The sequence below is a fragment of the Bactrocera neohumeralis genome, chromosome 6 (assembly GCF_024586455.1).
Source record: "Bactrocera neohumeralis isolate Rockhampton chromosome 6, APGP_CSIRO_Bneo_wtdbg2-racon-allhic-juicebox.fasta_v2, whole genome shotgun sequence".
Taxonomy (NCBI): Eukaryota; Metazoa; Arthropoda; class Insecta; order Diptera; family Tephritidae; genus Bactrocera; species Bactrocera neohumeralis.
This window is the reverse complement of record NC_065923.1, coordinates 23,278,031-23,302,011: the sequence shown is the minus strand read 5'-3', so window position 1 is coordinate 23,302,011 and position 23,981 is coordinate 23,278,031. Positions and strand designations below refer to the sequence as shown.

General features: G+C 32.0%; 1 protein-coding gene across 2 annotated transcripts in view; it reads right to left on the bottom strand.

The window, feature by feature from the left end:
- LOC126761066 (capon-like protein) overlaps window positions 1-23,981 on the bottom strand; it is a 324,975-nt gene that overhangs the window by 53,300 nt on the left and 247,694 nt on the right. For both annotated transcript variants that reach the window (XM_050476992.1, XM_050476991.1), the window contains exons 3-5: window positions 22,045-22,116; window positions 5,790-5,885; window positions 4,696-4,863 (exon numbers count right to left, since the gene is read on the bottom strand). In XM_050476992.1, coding sequence (XP_050332949.1) covers window positions 4,696-4,863; window positions 5,790-5,885; window positions 22,045-22,116 — 336 coding nt within the window. The remainder of the gene's footprint in view (window positions 1-4,695; window positions 4,864-5,789; window positions 5,886-22,044; window positions 22,117-23,981) is intronic.

The following is a 23,981-nucleotide window of genomic DNA, read 5'->3' as shown; positions in this document are numbered from 1 at the left end:
TTGCTATATTTTTTATTTTGGTGGTTGTTTTTGATGTTATAACGATTTTTTAGATAATTTTTTTGTGCTGTTGTTGTTTTTTTCATCTTAGTTTCATATTGGTTTAATTGTTATTATACCCTGAACAGTGTATATTAAGTTTGCCATGAAACAGAAGGAAATATCGGAGAACCTCTAAAATATATATACGTATGAGTGATCAGTGTATCGAGCTGAGTCTAATTAGCCATGTCTGTCTGTCTGTCCGTTTGTTTGTATTTATACGAACTAGGCCATAGATAGATCTGAATTTTTGCACCTGCCCTTTTCTCATAAAGAAGCTATTTATTTGTTGGAAAGACAGATATCGGACCATTATAGCATATAGCTGCCAAACAAACTGAACGATCGGATTTAAGTATTTGTATTGACAGCTTTTTTATTTGAAAAGATATTTTTTGAAATTTGGCATGGCTTATTGTCTAAGGCAAAGGTGCAATCTCCGGAGAAATTGTTGAGATCGGACCACGATAACATATAATTGTCATATAAAATGACCTATCAAAATCAAGATAAAAATATTTATACCCTGAACAGGGTACATTAAGTTTGTCACGATGTTTGTAACACCCAGAAAGAAGAGTCGGAGACGCTATAAAGTATATATATAAATGATCAGTATATTAAGCTGAGTCGATTTAACGATGTCCGTCTGTCTGTCTGTCCGTCCGTCTGTATATATACGAACTAGTCCCTCAGTTTTTAAGATATCGTTTTGAAATTTTGCAAACGTCATTTTCTCTTTAAGAAGCTGCTCATTTGTCGGAACGGCCGATATCAGACCACTATAACATATAGCTGCCATATAAACTGAACGATCGGAATCAAGTTCTTGTATGGAAAACTTTCACATTTGAGAATGTATCTTCACAAAAGTTGGCACAGGTTATTTTCTAAGGCAACAATGTAATCTCCGAAAAAATTGTTCAGATCAGATTACTATAGCATATAGCTTCCATACAAACTGAACACATAGTTACTTAAAGAAATGCACCTATGAAGGGTATATTAGCTTCGGTGCACCTGATTTATCGTTTTTTCTTGTTTTTACTTCTTTATGCTATAGAAAATGCACCTGTGAAGGGTATTTTTTCTTGTGTTTACCGTGGTATTGTTATTGTAATATTTAATTTTGTTGTAGTTGCTTTATCATAATTATTTTTAGTGTTGTTGTTGTTTTTTATTCTTATTTTGGTTTTACCTTGGTCTTTGCTTTGGTGCTTGTTATCGCTGTTTGTTTTGTTTTTGCAAAAGCTTCTTTTGGTTAATTTTTTATCATTTTGCATCTTTTGCATGCTTTTTCAATACATTTTCTTTGTTGTTGTTGTTGTATTGTGGGATCTCTCAGTTTTCTTAATTAATTTCCTTCTTATCTGCATTTCCCTCCATTTACTCTACTTACAGGCATACTTTGCAATGCTCATTAACATTGTGACTCGTTTTACTCGTTTTTCTCGCTGCCCATAATTACTAGTTGATTTTTGAATTTTAAAAATAAATTTTCGCTCGAAATTTTGCCTTTTCCCTGAATTATAAATACAAGCGATCCATTAGCGTCCTAATTATATGCGGTTTGTTTTCACTATATGAGTGTGTGTGTGTGCGAGCCGCTGACTCTGTTGGCCGCTCACACTCGCTCGTGTGTTTCTTGTGAATTTGTTGTTGTTGTACTTAGCAGTTGCTACACGTTTATTGCGCTCCTCTGACTTCGCTGCAGAAAAGTTTTTAATGCCAGGGCTCCCCTGTTAAGCGTGCTCCAGCCGTGCCAAGTGTAGCGCGCAAAGCTGGCAAAGTTTGTAAACACTTGAAGTAATGTGTTTATTGTAGTTTTACTTTTTTGTGAGATTAATTATTTTCTTTTTACAGGTATTATTTTATTTGATTTCATTTATTTTTTGTTTTCTCTGCTTCAGGCACTCACCCTCTCCATTTGCTTATATATATTTATTGTGTGGCTGCCTTTTGTTTCTTTACTCCAGCTTTCGATCGTTCATTCATTTCTTTGAAAATGTGTGTGTATGTGTGTTCGCGCAGTTTTAAGAATTATTGGCCCGAAGATGTAATTATTGACCTGCCGCGTCTTATTTGGCTTGACGTCATTGCTTTGCCGTCAACTGCAGGTTGTGTATACAAATTGTTGTTGTAGTGGTTATTGGTTTTGGTACTCATTGTTGTTTTTTTATTACACTATATTTATAGTCTGTTTTTCTTACTTTTTCCCATACGAGCTTACGTAGTTATCACCGAAAATCATACTTTCCGCACTTTTCTCAAAATTTGTTTTTCAAATTAAAAATTTATTTTTTAAATTTTCTAAATAAAATTTTTGCGCTTTAAAGTATCGACACTTTAGCATATTGCTTCATTATTAGTAAGCAATAAGCAGAATTTGGTGAAAATGATTTGTAGCAGGTGCTTTTATTGCTGGCTTTAAATGAGTACTACACTGCGTATACGCAACTTGCCTTTTGAGATGGTTTAATCTCGTAATGTGCTGAGTGACGAGAGATTGATAATTGACTGACTTTTGCTTTCCATTCTTCATATTTTTAATGAAATTTGGACATTAAACAACAACGCCTGTTTATGGAGCAGACCTTGAGCAAAGCAATTCTTTCTCAGAATCTAGGCCTTTGTGGAGAACAGAAGAGTGAAGGGTAACATGAAATAAAAAAAGGTATGCTTTCCATATTTCGATAATCTATCTTTTTTATAAAAATAACCAAAATTAGATCTACACAACTGATTTTGGTAAGGTTCTCAAAAGAAATTGTTTATGGAATTCCATAGAGCGACCCAGTGGGGTCACTAGATAGCGCCAAATTTTATATATTATATATTAGCAAATAAAACATATTTAACATTTATTAGAAAGAGCGATATAATAATGCTCTTGGTATGTACTGCAAGTTGCCTGAGTAGATGCTAAGTAACCGTATACAAAAATTTATATTATCCATGGCAACTGGCTACTGATCATAGACCAATGAGTATCCAGCTCAATGTCAATTGCCAATAGTAGTTCCGAGTTAAAAACTTTTTTAGATATAAAATATTTTTATACATTTAAATTGAAAATTGTTAATTATATGCGTTTCCTTTAGTATTTTTTTTAATAAATTTTTTTTTACGTCATATCCGAAACTTTTTTTTTGATTTTTGTGGATATAAAAGTTTTTTTTTATAAATTTAACCTGAAAAGTTTAATTTTTTAATTTTTTCTAACAAAAAATTTCTAAATTAAAATTTGTTTCTACTTTTTATTCAAAACTTTTTCTTTGATTTTTTCAGATATAAAGTATTTTTATAAATTTAACTGAAAAGTTTTTTAGTTCAAATTTTTTCCAAAGTCAATTTTTGTATTAGATACACTCAATTATTTTCAAAACTAAAACTATCTGATTCAAAACTTGCTAAAAGTTTTTTTGATGTAAAATATTTTTATAAATTTAAACTAGAAAGTGTATAATTTTTTAAATAAAGCTTTTTTTGAACAATTGTTTTTTACTAATTAAAATTTTTTAAGAACTAATTTTTTTTTTGTTGATTTTCCCAATTATAAAATATTTTAAATAAAATAAAGTAGTTTTAAACTTTTTAATTAAAAATTTTTCTAAATTAAAAGAAAAAAAGTATTATCTTTTATTCAATTTTTTTTCGTATATAAAATATTTTTATTAATTCAAAATTATAAGTAAAAAATACTTTATAAATTAAAAAAATAAAACAAAAGTTATTGATTTAGTTAAAAAAAGAAATATATTATTAAATTCTGTATTAATCCATTTTTTTTGTTTTGTATAATAAATTGCCCTGGTGTGTGTAAAAGGCTACAAGACCTGAACTTAGGGCAAATAAATTTCAGTTACCAGAAAGCTTTTGATTAACGAGAGACAACTCCATATTGCTAATTTGCCATAATTTACCAAAAAACAAATGCAGGTGCTCTGACATCATGCAAAAATGTGGATATCTTAATAGATGCCTCAGAACCTCAACTGGAAGTGACCACATTTTACAAAATTATATTTCTTCTCCCGAAACAGCTAATGAACAATTGCGCTGCTCGGTTCTTCATAAGCAAAAATGACCTCTATTCTTCGCAATAACGCATTTATACACTCACACACACGTACAACACTGCCAGTGGTAGTTTTTTAAAAATCCATTTGGAATACATTTCTTTTGGCTGATTTTTTAATTATTTTTCTCCACAAATTACTTTGACTTACTTTGCACTTGGCCTGTGGCCAAACTGAACAGGCATGTTGCCGAAAGTTGTGTTATTTTTATGCTTTCTTAGGAAAACCATTTAAAAAAAGAAACCGCGACCAAAAATACAAAGTAAATGGACAGAAATGTCACCGGCAGGCAAATGGAAAATAATTGGGAAAATACTAATTAGAATAATAAACAACAATTGAATAAAAAAGTTTTAGAGCAAAAATGACATATGCGAGTTGCCAGCATAACAGAAAAAGAGCGTTTGTTTGTCGAAATGTCTTTTTGGGAAATATAAATATAAGGAAAATGTCTACGTAAATGCGATATGTATGTACATAACCAACATAGCTGCCAAATATACACATTCGGTAACATCTGTTCACACGTGCATAAACGTCCATTGATATATACATATGTCTATATGTCACTCACCTTTTTATGACTTTTGAAAACGGAGCATTTGAATGTGTCTGTGCTGGCGTCTCGTGCAATATAGCTAAATATTTTGAGATCGCTGCTGTCGTGTGACACATAGAAAATTCTATAGATGGGATGATTGAGTAGTTCGATTTCTTCGGCGTCATTTGTCCAGTTCTTTTTCTGGAAAAAATTGGAAAAAAATATTATTGAATAAAATTCAAATTCGAATTCATAATTAAATTAAAAATAAAATAAAATTGAAAATTAAATAATTTTAATATTTTATTAATATAAAAATAACAGTAAATATAAATAAAATCGGATTAAAATAAGAAAAATTAAATTCAATAAAATTAACAAAAATAATATGAAATAATTTTATTTGAAAAAAAAATTAAATAATATAGAGAAGATTTAATTAACATAAAATAAAATGAATTTAAATGAAATTAGGTAAAAAATAAAAAACTAACATATAATAAAAAGGCAATAAATGAAATAATTTAAGTACGATTTAATTAAATCATAATTAAAATTGAACAAAATTAAATAATTTCTACAATTCAAATTACTATTAACACCAAAATTATAATTACAATTAAAATTGAAATTAATCGCATAATTAAAATCAAATATAAAATTAATTTTATGTAGAATAAAATAAATTTAAAATTTAAATTTAAATTAAAAAAAAATATATATAAAATAAAATTAATTAATTAAATTACAATAAAATCTTTATATTATTAAAATAAAATATTATCAAAAAAAATTAAATTAAATTAAAAGATAATTAAAAAAATTAAATTAAATTTAAGTAGAACCAAATTTATTTATTTTGATTCTACCTAAATTTAATTTTATTTTTTAAATTATCTTTAAATTCAATTTAATTTTTGTGTAGTGTATTTAAAATTAAAATTAAAAAAGAATAAAATTAAAAAATTAAATGAAAAAATCGAGAATTAATTAAAACGTAGACAAAAAATTATAACTATATAATTATGAAAATTTAAAATTTTACTTAAAAAAAATTATATATAAAAAAAATTTGATATATGTACATATAAAATTTTTTTTTAGAAATTAAAAAAAAAACTACTCACTTTTCTTCTGCGTTTCTTGAGCACCACACGTACGCCGTTCACCGAAATGTGTATAGTCACTTTGCGTTTCTTTAGATTCTGGACTTTGCACTCGTACTGATAAAAATAAAAAAATACATATATATATAAAGGTATGTGTATAAATGTAAAATATTTTTATAAATTTAAGATGAAAATTTTATATTTTGAATAAAAATATTTATATTTTGCACAAAATTTTTTTCGAAAGATATTAAAGATGATTTATTTTGCATAAATTTTTTTCGGGAAGAAAATTATTCTTGATTAAAATTTTTTCGAAAGAAAAAGTTTTCGTAATCCAATTGTGTTTTATTATTCAGGAAAAAATTTCTTGATATTTTTAGATACATAATATTTTTAGAAATTAAAATTTAAAAAACTTATGAAGTATTGAATGTTTTTCTAAAATACATTTTTTTCATTTCTGAAATACAATATTTTTCACAATTTTTCAACGAGTATTTTTTCATACTAAAATTTAATATATTATTTTTTTTTAATCACAATATTATTTCAAATGTAGTCTAACGTAAACATTTATTGTAGATAAGGGTTTTTTCTATACAAATTTTTATTAAAAACTTTTTTGGAGTTTTTTATGATACAAAATAATTTTAAAAATTAAAACTACATAAACAACTTTGTATTGTTTTAATAATTTTTTTTAGGTAAATTTTGTTTCTGAAAAAATGTTTCTTTTAAATCGAAGAATTTATCGTTTAATTCTTTTTATTAAATTTTCTTTTGCTATTTTTGTTTTTAATCAAAACTTTAATTAAAAAAAAAAAAACAAAAAATTGTTTGAATGTATTTTTTTTTTACATATTTAAACTTTGTATTAGCTTTTTTTAGAATATTTGTTTGAATTTTTTTTCAAAGTTTTCAAACAATTATTCCCTATTTTTGTTTTTTTTTTTTTTTATTTTGCTATGCCAAATTTTTCTCAGTGTAACCAATTAATCAACTCTTCTCATCTTACACGCCGTCAGCATTTCAATTTGATTTTGACACTTTTATTCTATTAAACTGTTAACGGTTTTCTACGCCTACACCACTAATCAACGAGCGTCAGCTGAAAATCTTTCAATTTGTCACTTTCAGTACACTCACACACGCACACACAAGCGTACTCAGGCAGCAACCCATCAATGCATTTTTCGCTTCCGAACCTTTTCAATGCAATGTATTTCACATATGACGCTTGTCAGCATTGACAAAGGATTTGTGTAGAAGCCTCTAAAGCGTCGGAGGCTTGGGGTTTGACTTCAAGTCGGATTTGGTTATTCATGTCAATTTGACATCAATGTCAGCTTAGCTGCCGATTACCGTGCTGTTGTTGACATGTTGCAAGTTTTTTGTCGGCTTATGTACCTACCTGCATATGTGTTAGTTTGCATGTAAATATTTGTACATATGCTCACCGATGACTGATGGTTGGGTATTGAGGCGAAAAAGGAAAAAAATCCTTTTGTTAATATTGACGCCTGTGTTAAAGTGTTCTGCAGTTACCGTTGCTGCTGCTGCTATATGTGTGTGTGCTCTAGTGGGTAGCAAACAATTTAGTCGCAGTGTCAGCAAGCTCATGTAAATACATTTGTACACATACATAGTGTATGTATTTATAGGTGTATTTGTAGGTATATATGTATGTGGCTGCCATCATTAAAAGCACGAAACTAACAAGCAGCATGTTGACAATGGCAAATGAATCGGTTAGTTGGGGAAGTGTGCAGGGACATAAGCCATTGTTGACGGCAATGTGTATCCTCCTCTTTGTACACATATTGATTGACTTGGCAGGAGTAAAGCAGCATATCAAACAGTTTTCTTTAAATCTCGAAAATATGAATTTCTACTGATTAATATTTACATTTCATTTTATCAGTTACGTATCCATATTGAGGTTTTTAGAAAGAACAATTCAGAAGGGCTATAAGCATTTTTGACTCCTTTGATGGTAATTAAATTATTTTGGTATTTATATTCGAATCAAATCTGTTCTTTCGTCTGTTTAGAACTATTTTTTTATAAGCAATATTTTGCAAAACATATTTCTTCAAAAATATAGCAACAATGTATTCAAAGTTTTAATGGACTGCCTACAATTAGGCGTGATTAATATTTTAGCAAGGACACACACCTCATCTTTTCAAATGGAGCATATAAGATGAGCTGTTACCAAATGTTGCAATAATTTATATGTTTACATCTTTTCACCTGTTGAAACATTTTACAAGTTTAAAAATAAGTATTACCTTTATAATAAAAAATTGCCTACCACTAGGAGTTAATCCTGTTCTAGCAAAGAAACATACCTAATATGTAAAATAAAGAATAAAGAAGATAAGTTTTTCAACAAAAGTTTTTTTGTAAGAAGTTGGCTTTAGACAACGTTAAAATACGATAGGATAATGTTAAAATAAATGGTATGATTGGTTCTACTGTTATTATGTTATTTTATTTTTGAGGGTCATACAGTTGTCGTCAATAATACTTTTCTTTCTTATTAAAAAAAACTAGGGTCTATTAAGATAATATAAATGACTAATGTCACGCAACTTTTTACAAATATCCATTACATATGCCATCAAAGCAAAACAAAGTTTTTATATATCGTAGGTGAGGTTAGGTTAGCCTGGTATGCTTATAAGCCAAGCATAGCCAGTTTTGTCCTCTTGCAATACGAAATGGCGTACTGTTACATAGTATATGAAAAGAAGTCTTTCGTTAGGATACCTGCGCTTGACGCGAATTTCAACAGGCTCTGTGGCCTCCCAAACTATGTTCCAGTGTTTCAATTCCAAATGCTTGAAATGCACGAGAGATGCTCTATATTGTATCACTGCAGCCTTGCTCTTGACGTTTCCTGAAGTCTTCTCGATCTGTCAGCCGCATTTTGCAGGTTTGTACCGCTACCAGACTGTGACCAGTGAGTGTTTCATGTGAATCATATTTTTACAGTTCTTTTTATCAACTGACATCGGGAAGCCACGTTTTCGAGTTACTGTGTACCACTCTTGACACTCCGAGCAATCTCATTGCCCTCGTTGCCTTTGTGACCTGGCACCCTGTATCAAAACGGAGATACCATCACAGCAATGTTGCTTATAATATAATATATCATCTCTTAATAAATCACACACTTCAGATCGGCAGAACTTGAACATTGTCTATTGAACCATGCAGACCATGTAGACCTTGTAGTTATTGTGTTTGGCTTTACTTTCCATTTTGTGATAGTTTTCTCATATTCTCTTCGGATTCATTTATCTTGCTGATATATCTATGAACCAAATATCACGGTGATGATAATGCAAAAAATTATAAAACGTCTTTCTTTTCAATATCTGAGAACTTGCATATTTCTAAGAGCAGTATTGGTGACTTTTTATACCCTTGAAACATGTTGCCACAGAGTATACCAGTTTTATTCATATTACGGCTGTATATATCACCTAAAACTAATCGAGATAAAGGTTATATATATATACTTATATGTATATGATCGGTATGACTAGACGAGTTGAATTCTCAGTGACCCTCTGCCTATCCGTCCATCCATGCAAGCAATAACTTGAGTAAAACTTGCGATATCTCGATAAAATTTGGTATACATATTCCTTGGGATCGAGGTAGAATAGGTATTGTAGATGGACGGAATCATTGGAATGGTCCCCATGCTCACAAAACTCTTTTAATTGAAAAAGTGCCATAATTTAATTCCACAATACTCGTAAGGTACAAGGCTGTTATTTAGTACAATGAATTGCATTACGGAAGAGCATCTACGGTTGAAAATTTAAAAAAAAATTAGGCGCAATCCGGTCTTGTAATAAATTTAAGGGCTTACATCGGTTTACGAATTTCAAAAAAACAGTTTTTTTATTGTCTTATGAAATTCTACAATACCTCTATAATATTTTCCTAAATTTCCAAGTTGATCCGAGTAATAGATATAACCTTGAGAACTTGTGCGAGCTAGGCTAAGATTTCTTGAAAACTACTCAACCGATCTTCATGAAATTTTACACAGGTCTTTGAGATAAATTTCTTAAAGGCTTAGAGAATGTTTTTTTTTTTTTTTGATTACAACTATTTAAACAAAAAATGTCGTGAAATTTTCACTGAAATTTTATTTTTTTTTGTAAAAATGTCTGCCAAAATTTCAATTTTCAGTTTTTTCCTTCGTCTAAGTTCTAAGTTAAGGTTTTAGGTAAAACGTCTATTTTCTCACTTTAGATGATCCTGTACGGAGTTATCCTGCCTACGCGGGCGCATCTTTTTTTCACGCCTACTTCCCATATAACACACTTTTAAATGGATGTATCCGGATAAGACTTTGCCCGAATAATTACTACTTAAAGTAGGTCACCGCCCAAAAATTGTTTAAATTGTACGACAATTATTACAGCCCCAGGTACCTAAAAGGCAGATTTTCGGAGTTCCAGTTGCCTTTATGTCATATACATCGGAAAGAACCAAGTAAAATCTTGCCCTAGACCTCATATAATTTACAAACTTTTGCACCTGTAGCTATTTCTCCGCTTTTGATCCTTGGAAATTGGCAGAGTATGAAATTTTCGATTTCACTCGCCCATTTTATCAATTTTTCAATTCACCCCAAACGCGAAAAATTTCATCAATACTTAAGAAAATAAAAAAAAATTTCATCCATCACACATGTATGATTATTATCAAAAATATACTATATGTCCACGGAAAGCTGAGGTGTAAGAAAATTTAACGAGAAAAACGATTATTTTTGACATCAATCACAGTTATGATTCCTTGCAGAATAATATATTTCCAGATACAAACTTCTCATATTATTCTCTATCAAAACATTATCAGTTATTTAATATTTCCTTTTTTTTGTATTTTCAAAATATTTGCTATTTTAGAACCATTGTAACAATAACATACATATAAACATCCCCAACAAAAGCAACAGTAGAATTGCACAACAAGCATTTACAGTCAGCGACTGTTCAAGTTTCAGACAACAAGCAGCTCAAGTTTACAGTTACATTTCGTTACACCACCCAAAGCATGTTTACGAGTATAAATTCAAAAAGTTTCCAGCCACACAGCTTATTTTCCGCATTTTTCGTGTCGTGCCGTTATCTCGGCTTCATTGCGCTCGGCATTTTATTGTGTTGCGTATTTCAACAAGCTACTTTTACCTTTTGGCGCAATTCCTTTGCCGCTCTACTCCGCTACGCCACACATTTTTCGCAAATTTTCTGCTTATCAAAGTTTTGCAATCACTTCGAGTTCACAGCGAGCTCGGATTCTGTTTCTCGACTTCCTACTTATCCCACAAAAAAAGGAATAAAATAGAAATAGAGCAAAATCTCGACAACTCCTTGAATCCCATTAAAAAGTTTTGAAATACCTTCCTGCTGTGTGCTGTGGGCGTATTAGTTCGCCTCTGTGTCATTCCAACAATAATTCACATTCACAATGCGAACTCCGAAGAAAGCCCGTTATTTTCGTTGCTATGGCTGTATATAACGGTACATGTGTATTAAACACTCATATGTGCATTCTTCTTTGTATGCTTGGGGCAAAATGGAAGGCAAAAAGCGCAACACTTTCATATGCAAAGGATTAAAGTCGAATTGCGTATCTCTACGTGAGGGTTTAGCCGCTTCGGGTATTCTTCCCGAATTCAAAGCGCTTTTTTTTTGACGACGCTCCTTAAATTTGAATATGTTAGACATACATATAGGTATACATATGTCCTGTAAGGCACTTGAACATATGGATGTGTTATTACCCTTTTGATGTACATATTTGGTGGTTCCGCATATATTTGACGTTAGCTTCTAAATTTTTTCGGTAGTAAGATACAGTAAGATTCTAATCTCTATAAAAAGGTGCAGCTGATAGCCAAGAATCATAGAATGTAATTACAAGATTCTGTGGAAAAGGGGGATTTTTGAAGTCTTATATATGTATCTATATATTTTTTTTTTGAAAAACAGTGGTAACTCTGCTCATATAAAATTTAATTTGTACCTAAAATGTCAGACCAATTTTGTAAAATGAATTTATTTTGTGGACTTATGCGCTAATTTTTTTTTCAAAAAGTTGGCACTTTAAATATTATTCTCAAGTAAAAATTCTTTTAAAACTCACTGTTGATATTCCTCGATATTCTCATTTTTTTGTTATTTTACATGTCATGAATTTAGTTTTTATTTGCAAAAGGGTGGCAACACTTTTAATATTATTCTGAAACAAAAGTTCTTTCAAAACTCAGTTTGATATTCCCCCATAATTCTACTTTTTTTATATGTTATTTTACTTTTCACTTATTAACAATTTTAAATGAGTGGCAACTCTACCAAAAAAATTTTAATCTGTGAAGTCCTCTAAAACTTTTCTTTTTCCTATTAAATGACAATATTAAATTACTTTTTCAAACAGGTGGCAACTTTCCTAATAAAATAATTTCTACTGGACCTGTGAATTGAATATTTTTTCTTTATCTGACTCATTTATTAACTTCTTTTTTTAAATTAATTTGAAATCAATTTTCTTGAGGATGATATTTTTAAGTAAGATAATCTATTTTAGATGTTTGGTAATTTCTTTCGTTAAAATTTTCATTTAACGAAATTCAAAAAATATTTTCTAATTATAACTTCTAAAGCTTCATTTTGGTTTAAATTGAATTTTTCAATTAGATTAAGAATTTTAAAAATTTTACCGGGTGGCAACCCTGCGCTGAACATATTTTGTAACGTGTAGCTCCTAAAACTTTCTTCCTGTTTATTTTGAAAAAAAAGACATTCACGGATTTTTTTTAAATAGGTGGCAACCCTTCAAGAATTTCCTACAGTGAAATTTCTTAAACTTTTTTCTTTTCATTAGCTCACTCTTCTATTGCAGAATGTTCGGTTTCATTAAATTTTACTCATAATTTTCGGACAGGTGGCAACATTCACTTAATTATTTAATTGGTTTTTCTGTGATTTGAAACTAGTCTTTATAAATATTTTCTGAAATACATATGTACATATAAATTCATGTATATACAAATCCACCAATTAAGAAGACAATTTTTCTCAGTGTACGATACATAAATTCTATATAATAATTAATAATATAAATACATACATATTTAACTATAGTGTAAAGACTAATATACATATGTATCTAAATATACTATATGTTCATATATTTATTTGTGGGCCATCATTTCATGTTTATGCCCCACATAATAAGAAAATAATGAAGTTAAGCGGAACGGTCAAGAAACTGGAATAACAAAAACACCGAATCGATTACTATTTATCTCTATAACAACAAAAGGCCCATTTTTTAATACTTCCATCCATACAAACATACGCATAAGCAGACAAATTGAGGTCAATGCCAGGCAGTCGACAAAGTCGCCGGCCAACAGTGGTGCTTCGCACACAATCTCCGACACTCTCAGAGACAGCAAATGTGTCGAAATTACCGCTGCTGCTGCTTCTTGCTGCCACAGGCCGAAATGAACTTGAAATTGTGTTGTAACTAAGCCCTTTCCGCCAGCATTTATTTACGAATATGCACTTCAAAAGCCCAATTTATTCAGGCGGCAAGCAAAATAATGAGAAATGGCAAATTACTGTGAACTCGAAGGCAAGCAGACTGCCGCAAAAGCTTGCTTTGTTCATGTGTGTGTGTGCGTGTGAGGAAATTGGCTATCAAGCCAACTCGTAGGCAAGGAGATGATCACATATGCTTTCAGATACCCACACATATGCGCCTATTTTGACCGCTGGCAGTTTGCCTTTATTTATTTGCCCCCAAGCATATTGCAGGCTTCTTTATTGGCTATTTAGGGAGGGTCTTCGTGCATATGCTCGCATTTTATGTTTACATGTTTGCATATGTGTGTGTGTTTTGTCATAAAAAATTAATAAGGAATGCAGGCAGCAGCGGAACCGGAAACAAAGTTGCTTTTTGTTTGTCTTTTTTACTTTTTGTTGCCGTTTGTGTAGCAAATTGTTTGTTCACAGCTGTTTTTAATAACTCATTCCTGCACACACACACACACATGCTTACTTCTGCATAATTTAATGGAATTTTAGCTTTGATGATTGGCACATCAGTTTCTCGCTTTTGAGGCGAACCATTCTTTCATATTTTATATGCATTTTCCAATTTGTTGGCAATATGTGTGTGACATCAATATATATGGGATGTTAAATTAAAATTTTGAAAGATAAATTTCGGAACATATGTTTCTGAAATGTGAAACTAACTGAAAAAATAACTAAACTAAACCTAAGTCCTTCCCGAGCAAAAATTTGTAGACCTTCTGCGAATTAAGGAATTGGCTAGACAAAATTAGTAAATGTGCCATATAAAAATTGTCAATACTGCTGGTGGTCCGTGCAATATTTTCTATATCGGTCCAATATCTATGATATATGAAGTCAGACTTCACGTTTTTGTGAAACATATTTTAATATTTACGTTTTGGAAGGCTTAACTTGAAGCCTGAATATCCGTCATTAATAAAAGGGTTCTCCAAACAAGTCATTGGTTTTGATTGATTGGCAGTTATGTACTATGTAGTACGATTTTAACAATATCTGGTCGACATCTCATCTAGTATATGTAGATAGACGGGCATTGCTAATTCGGCTCAGCTCGTCACGCTGATCATTTATGAATATAGTATACCAGCTTTTTAACCGCGGCTTCGCCCGCATTGGAGCCATTAAATAAGTATGAAAGATAAAGGGTAAGGGTATAATAGTAGAAATGAGTCAAAATGATAACTAAATTTTATTGCTTGGCTGAGATCAACAATTTTTAAAAATTACTACAGACAATGAAGTTTCAACACCTTAAAATATGCGTATTTAAATCCAACAACAAATGTTAAAATATATTTCACCATAACAAAAATAAATAATTCTGAATTCTAACAATTTATCAAAATAAAATACAAAGTATTAATCTATAATATTTTTGTAGACAATGTTATAAGTTTTCCCGTCGAGTGCAAATATGTGTAAATTCTGGGCATTAGATACACGTTAACAGGCTACATAAAGTTGACCATGAGAGAAGCATGGGTTTTCTAAATGCACTCCTGCTACCTGTAATGTTTGTCCTTGTGCCTTATTTATAGTAACAGCGAAGCTAAAAAGCTAAGCTTGACGGTAATACAGTGGGACGATATTACAGTATTCATGGTTGAAACTTCATTACTGTAATGCTAGATGGCGTTGAAGTAGCTAAATTTGACGATTTTTCCGACAAACAATTTTTTTATCTTTCTTAAAATTTTTTTTATCTTTTTTTAATATAAAATATTCTATTTTACTTCTAGTACCTCCAGGAGTATACATACAAAGTTTCATGATGATCAGTTAAGTAGTTTTTGCGTCAAAGCGCAACAAACAAACTTATATACGCATTTATAATATTAGTATGATTTTATAGAGTCTCTGAACTTTCCTTCTTTGTCTTACAAACTTCGTGGCAAACTTAATACACCCTTTTCAGGGCATAAAATTTAAGATTGTCCTGTTTCCCCAGGAGATCACTTTTTTATATATCTGTAGCTTGTATGTAGCACATTATGTAAAGTACGTTAAATCGCTCTATATTGATTAGTATTGACATTCCAGTGGCAGCGTTGAAAATTTTTGAATATCTGGTCGCCCTTTTATGCCTTACTATTCACTCCATAATACCCATTTTGATTGTTTATCATATAGCTGAGATGAAAAGGAGCTTAGTTCTAGAAAATCAGAGTTTCAGTTGAATACCTGGTCAATATTTTCAGTGATCCAATATATCAAACATAAAGAGTTATTTATGGTCTTATTAGTTCAATCCTCAGTCGACGTGATCGTCGATGGATATCTGAGTTCCTTTCAAAATGTAGTATCGGTTCGAAGATAAAACTCGAAAAATTTTAATATAGATGCTCATGAGTTATTCGTTATAAGGTTCCATGAAAGATTTATCGGAAGGAAGATCAACTTGGTTAAGGCGAAGCTCTCCTAATTTCAACATTCTGAAATCTAAAATCGTTGAAAAGCTTAATTCGAGTGAATGAGTGTAAGAGAGTCAGATCTAGCAAGTGTTGCCAAATTAGGAAAATAAGAAGAAAATGCATGTATGGGTAACAGAGGAATCATTGAGTCGTCTAAAAAAACAAGAATAAGATGTAAGAGGCAATATACAGATGTGATACGTGTAAAATTTTGAATAAAGCGTAATTAAGCCAAAAAAGATGAAATAATATCAAGTTTTAACATCAAAAGAAAATTTGAGATTTTGGGATTAACAATGGGAAATCCCGAAATTTTGGAATTATATTCAATATTGTTTATACATATATAACATAAATTCATAAAATAACAATTCAAGAACTCTTTCAATCGCCGGGACTTCTAGCAGAAAATCCCGAAATTTCGGGACTATCTTAAATATTATAAATATAATATATGTATGTACTTCAAATGACTGTATTTTAAGAATATATTTTTTCGGAATTGACACTAAAAACACAGAAATTTCGGGATTATATTAAAAAAAATGGTATGTACATATGTAGGCGTTTAAAATAACAATAATGCGAACGTTTTAAAATGAAAAAATTTTTCGGCTTTTTTGCTAAAAATCCCAAAATTTTGGGATTATTTTGAGAAAGTTTAAATGGTTCACATTTTTTAAATTTTCGGGATTTTCACTAGAAAGTCAAAATTTCGGGATTGGTGTTTAAAATAACGATAATGCTAGAGATTCACAATTTTATATATTTCTTTGTAATATTTGGAATTTTTACTTAAACCCCGGACTTTCGGGATTATATTAAAAAATATTTTAAAAGTGTTATACATATGTATGTGTTTAAAATAATAGTTATGCAAAATATACATATTTTTTTGATTTTAGGAATATTTTCTTAAACTAACACTCATATACGGACAGAAGCACACGACAAGGGTATGTTTCAGGCTTACAAAATACATGCATATCTACAGATTCAAAATTTAAACCACTACCACTAAGTACACACAAAAAATAAAGACTTTACTATTTTTAAATATTCAAGCTTACAAATGACGTAAATATGCATACCGGCGCTACAAAACACCAGTGAAAAAAGATTAAAAAAAATCTGTTTCAAACGAGCTCACATTCAAACATCTCAATAAAATGTGCTGGGTCCACACAAAAAATGTACTATTTATGCTATCTACAAACCTTCTACATTCGGCATATGTGCGCAGAGATAGACCTCTGCGCCTGTTGGTGTAGCAAATTGAAAGAAATGAAAGCTTAGCCCCGCACAGCCGCAAGGGCCAAGCATGTCTGTCTGTAAATATGTATGTATGCGCGCTGCATGTAAATGCGAACAATGCTTGGCATTCATGTCTACTTTTCTTCCGCAGCAGCACCAGCATCATTTCAGTCATTCCTATTCAAAGCATAGAAGTAGTAGATGTTTGAATTCCATCAACTTGTTCCTTAGAAATGTTAAACGTCTTGATGGTTGCATGCGCCACAACAACAGCGTTTGCAAATATTTGCACAAATATGTAAGGGTGCAAAGGTAAATGTGCACTAGGGTGGTTCATATGAACTAGGATTAATATTTTTTTTTAAATTTAAGTATTTCAAATGGTAATATAACGGTACAATTTATAATATACCAGCTTTGAGTCTGATTTTAGATTTCAAAATTATCTTCGAAAACTCAAAATATTTGACTTTGTTCATCTAAAATCCTAAATGGAATGGATCCATTCGAAAAACCACATTTTAGATAGAGGGCCCTTGATTTTTAATAACTTCGTTGCACTTGAACCTTCTCCACGAAATCAACGCGCACTCGAATAAACCAAGTCCTTCAGTTCAGTTTTTGAGATATCATTCTGTCGTTTTGCGCACGTCCTTTACTCTTTAAGAAGCCGATCATTTGTTGGAATGACCGATATTGGACCACTATAGAATACAGCTGCCATACAAATTGACCGATCCAAATCAAGACCTTGTATAGAAAAATTTTTTATTTGCAGAGATATCTTCATGAAATTTGGCATGGATTATTTTTTGAGGTAACCATATAATTTCAGAAGAAATTGTTCAGATCGGACTACTATAGCATATAGTTGCCATACAAATGATCGATCAAAATCAAGTCCTTGTGTAGAAAACTTCTCAATTCGACGAGTTATCTTCACGATAATTGGCACAGATGATTAGCCAAGGTCACACTACAATCTCCGATTAAAATATTCAGATCGGACGATTGTAACATATAGCTGCCATATAAATTGACTATCCCAAGTCAAATCCTTGTATGGAAAACATATTTATTTGAGAAGATATCATCACGAAATTTGGCACGGATTATTTTTCGAGGTAACCGCACAATCTCTGAAGAAATGCTTCAGATCGGACTACTATAACATATAGCTGTCAAACAAACTGATCGATTAAAATTATGATAAAGCTATTTTTATGCCATATTATGCTATAAAAAATATACCTGTGAAGGGTATTATAGCTTTAATGTAATTGAACTTAACGCTTTCTCTTGTTTTCTGTTGATATTAAGCAAAACTTTTCTTAAAATTTTATTTCTAATATTTTCTTACCATCCTAATACACATCTAACTTGTGCTTGCTTGCATGTGTTGGAAATCAGTGCAGGAAACGGTAGTCTACATTGATATATCTGAGTAGCAGCACATCCTTTTGTCCAACATGACAATGACATGGCAGGCGAGCACACACACACACACCCACACGCACATACACATACTTACTTACCCACAAACACAGCCATATAGTACGCACATTTGAAATCTCACTCGTTTCGCCTCAGGACGCACAGGCATTCACGCACACTCACACACACACACGCAGGCGCTCAGGCAACCGCAGAACCGGCACATGCCGCATACAAATCTGAATAGTCTTTTCCGTTTGATTTATGATACCGACTGCCGGCAGTTGCTGTGTGCTGGCCAAGCTGACGAGCGTTGAAACTGTGAAAGCTCTTAGTATAACGAGACCACTGTCATTTCCCAAAAATTTCCTTTTATTTGTAAAATCAGAAATCATCTTTGTGGCCCGCTGCCACCATTGCATATAAACGCTTCTATGTATGTGTCATAACAACACTGCAGCGCTTGTTGTTGCTGCTGCAGCCTAGCATCTAACGCTATCGTTTGTTGTTGTTGTTTTGCCTTTCATTTCGCTGCTGGGCGTGTGACAGGGCACACATCAAATCACAGCTACTTCCCAGGATCGCTGCTAATGCTGATTTTGTCGCTTCGTTGATGTCCTTTCACACGCACACACACACACACACCAGCATGTGAATACAAAAGGCCACAAGATTTCCTTTCAATTCACTACTTAGTATCTGTGTCTGTGTTTGTGTGTATGGGCGTTATTTGGCTTCTGGCTTACGGCACGTTGTTTCATGGGCGGTCTGTGTGCACGCGCGCTTGGGGTTGCCGTGGCGTATGAGTGACATTAATATTAATTTTAATGCCGAAATGTTTAATATTTTATACTTTAAATGACCTTTTGTTATGTTACGTAAATTAAGGTTGATTGCAGAGTGTACATCAACTGAGGTTACCTAAAGTGTCAATGTTTGTTATGCAAATAAGGGTATCTCACCTGCTCAGGGGATTTATTAGTAGAAATTGCTTTAGTTTTGACACAAATTGAAAGGCATTGGGCATAATAGAATGATAAATGTGAGCAAAATTTTTTTTTTCATTCTCTATGCTTGTTATATAAGTTTTACTATAACATCACCAGAAGCTGTGGCCAAGTTGAAATTAAATTCGAATACATGATATCTTTAAGTTTTGAATACTGAAGTGGGATAACAAGAAGCACCTGTTTTTCTTTAGTCCACTAGATGAAATTGGTAGAAGTTTTACTAACTCGATATTGATTTGGCGATGTAAAATGTTTCACTTTGGTATTTGTGCGAAGTGAGAAAAATATTTATAGTTATTAGACGTCTAATCTTGAACTCAGGACTGGAAGTAGCTTTCAACAGGTTTTTCTTCAAACGTTTTTGAGGACTTTTAGGCAGTTAAAATTAACGAAAACTTTTCTTTTATTTTCTGAGCGTCAGTTTTTTATGCATTGCACACTTTACCCCAAAATTCTCTTTGTCTTCTTCAGAAAATTTCAAAACAGTTAATACTTGAATGGCAATCAACTATTTTCTAATAACACAATAATTTTATTTTGGTCCAAAGCTTTTATGCAAGGTCATTATACAAATTTCACCAGTTTTAACATGGAGTTTAAAAGCATTAGCAATTTTTTTTTTTTGAATTGGGTCAAAACTTATAGACAGCGAAAATTATTTTTTGAACTCATCTCTTATCGCTCTGAAAATTACATAAAAAAATTTCTATTTATCTCTCATGAAGCTACATAAAATTACTTTACTTTCCAGTTGGTACATCATTTAAATAGCCACCGCCAGAGATATCAAATGTTACTTGAAAATACAGTCGTCCCGGAACAATCTTATTAACTTATTACAGAAGGAAAATCAGTTGAGAGCAGAAATATCAAACTTTTAAAATTTTGGGTCGAATTTGATCAAAAGGTACTTTGAAAAGAACTATAATTGCTGTGGAACTAACAAAGTGGATTAGAAATATTCTGGTATATAATATTGGTAGTATGTATGGATAGAAATATATGACGAACCGTAGAAATGCTCTGCACAGAAGAAAAACATATCCATTTATCCCTACTAATACAAATTTTGAAAGCTCATACTAGAGGTTACCAACTTTTTTTTTTTATTTCGGTAAGAGGTTCAGAAAGTTATGAACGCTTTAAATAAAAAAATCTCCTTAAAGATATAATTAACAATTTAAGTGAAAAGTCCCCAGCTGACACATAAATAGCACAACTATTACGATTATTGATTTATGAATTTTATAATTTTGAGTGAAGCAACTCTTGTTATTATGAAAAAGAGAGGGAAAAAGAATTTCGTGTGTTGATAAAGTATTACTTTTTGAATGGAAAAAATACAGTTGAAACAAAAATTTGGCTTGATGACGACTTTCCGAACACTGCTCCAGGGAAATAAACATCATATACATCTTATCAATCCCGAAAACTTGTTGTCTGTGAAAGCTCTGTGCAAAGTGGATGCCGCGCGAGCTCACTTTTGATCAAACACAACGACGAGTTGATGATTTGGAGCAGTATTAGGAAATTTTCAAGTGTAATAAGTGTATCAATATGTGACAATGAATGAAGCATGGCTCCATCATTTCACTCCGAAGTCTAATCGACAGTAATCTGAGTGCACTGCACGACTTTCGATCTTAAACCAAGTATCCTCTGGATAGCCAACAAAACATCCGTTTGAAGGCGCGCTAAAGTGAGAAGGCGAACCATCCCTTCACAGGGTTGTGCGCTGAGTTTGGGACCCGCTGCGTAAAAAAACGCCCCCAATGAAAAGAAAACTTTAGCCTTCACTGTTTTAAACTCGGCTATGACCGTGTAAGCGGTGTCTACGCCAATAATGAAGAAGAAGAAGAAGACACATTCTGTATATATTGCTCCTTACAACGGCTTCCTAACAGCTAGGCAGTAGAGAAAACAACAAAAATTTTGCGAAAAATTCAACTTTTTTGAACGCAACCATTTTTTAAGTTTTCGTTACTCTTTCGACTGTAAGTAGTTCTACGGGCAATATCCTTCCAAAGAGAATTTTTAGGCGTTATCAACAGATAAGGCTGTATTCACTGGAAGTCCAAGTTTATTTTTTTCATCAAAAATTTTAACGTAATATATTTTTAAAATATTTTTAAATATGCCCTCAAAATTTTTAAACACTTGCTAAAGTATTTAGTTCCCAAACAACGCCTTTTTAGGCTGTCAACGTAGTTGTGGCATTAAAAACAAATCGAAACATCGTGATGAGCCACTCGGTTTTCGATATAGGTTAGATAAAAAGCTTATGCTTACTTTCTATATTTTAGTGAACAACATTTGAAAACTGTAAATTCGAAAAAAATTCAGTTGCACCGAGACGGTTTCGCTCCCTTGCAGTCATATATATTTCTGTAAGAGGCACTACCGTCAATTGCTGCACACCTTCCTTACGTCATCTTTTGTTTCAGCCACAATGAAAATTATTTAAAAATTCATATATATACATTTGTTTGTGCGCTATATTGACTTGCTTGTTGCTTGTACTTACCCGTATACGACGCATGGCCTGCACGATTTCGGCGCGAGTATTTGGACGTGAAACCTCCTCCCAGCCGACGAACTGCAATACAAAGAGCAGAACAAAAGGTGTGTTAATGAAATATTTATGAGCAGAGAAGGAGCAAAATTCGGCAGTATAAACACACATACATAAATTATGAAGAATGTAAAAATATGCATGGGCGCAAGGGATATAAGGAAAGGAACAATAAATGCGAAGCAAAGTGGACAGCTGAAAGCGAGGGCGGGAACTTGAAACAATGTAAAGTCCATATGTTACAACAGTGTGCTTCAGAATCGCAATAATTGCAAACTCAATTAATAAGAGAAGGTTGGGTAGTGGATATAAGTGGAAGGAGTTCAAAGCAGAAAGGTTTATGAAATATTTTCTGAAATAATTTTTTGGAATTCTGCGAAGACACGCTTCGTTTCATTGTCATTGATTTACTCGTACCTCTATTTAATTCAAGTTTATTAAAAAATATGAGTGTATCGTTTTTGTTCTTTAAATTAAAGCCATTTATCTCAAGGCTTGCGGCAAGTGCTGAAAGACGCAGATAAAGCATATCTCGATTTAGGATGACATGCACACGCCCACACACTGATTAAACGCCTGCCTCAAAACAATGACAGCCGAGACCTAAATCACGCTTGACCGCAAATGAATCAGAAACAAAGGCAAATGCCGCAGCATCTACAAACAAAAACAATGCTCCACTTCGTCTTTTCTTCATCGTCAACATTGTCTTCAGCTGAAAGGGATTGAATTTCCATGCTGTGGCGTTGAAAAGATACAATCTTCATTAAGCAATACGAAAAAGCTGCTAATAGAAAAGGGACCAAGAAGAGGCAATTACAATGAGGAAGTTTAACAAAAGAGAAACGTGGCTGATACAAAAAAATAACAAAAGAAACAAAAAAGCAATTAAAAATCAGACTTAGAAAGAGCGAGATTAACAGCAAAAGCGTCACTATCAATCAACTGAAGTGAAAGATTTTTTAGATATATTCTTTAAGATGAAATTTACGGTAATGATCAAAAGTGTATTTAGATCAGAATTCAAGGCTTTTTTTCTAGAAGGAAAGAAGGTACGAAGAAAATGTTCAGTACGAAGTTGACTTAAAAAAAGTCGACGGAGAGCTTTCACTAGACCATGCAGAGCTTAAGAAACTCGTTTCTTTGTAAAAGTCCGACTTTGTTTGAAAATACCTAATACGTATGTTTCGTTAAAACGTGTAAGAGTTTTCATAAAAGCATAAAAAGCTTTCACTAAGGCGTAATAAACTTTTGTATACGAATCTTTTATGAATGGCTGGCTATATTGTAGGCAAAGCTATTAAGATAGAAATGTGTACATTTTTCAGCATGAGGCAAGTTTAAATAGTGTTCGAAAAAGAGCTTTAATTAAGGCTCAAAAGCTTTCGAACTCAGCAGAGAGCTTTCACTAGACCATACAGTGCTTTCGAACTCGTTTCTTTTGTCAAAGTCTACCTTTATCGGGAACTATTGCGTGTCTGCATAGATAGCTTTCACTAAAGCGTAAGTAGCTTTTGAATACGTTTCTTCTATGAAGCGCTATATTGTAGGCAATTTTTTCAAAAGCAATTAAAGTAGAAGTTTTCAGTATGAGTTAGGTCTAAATAGTGTTAGAAAACAACCTTTCATTGGAGCTTAGAAGCTTTCGAACTTACTTCTTCTGTGAAGATCTGATTCTGTGGGGTATTATTGCAAATTTTTCAGTAAAGCATGCAAGAGCTTCCACTATATCAAAAAAAGCTTTCACTAGAGCAAGCCGAGCTTTCGTTCGTTTCGTTTGCCGCTTTTATAAAGATCCGACTCAATAAGGTTAACTATTTCGCTAAGGCATAGTAGAGAGAGCTTTCACTAGAGCATAAAAAGCTTTCACAAGATCAAGGCATGCTTTC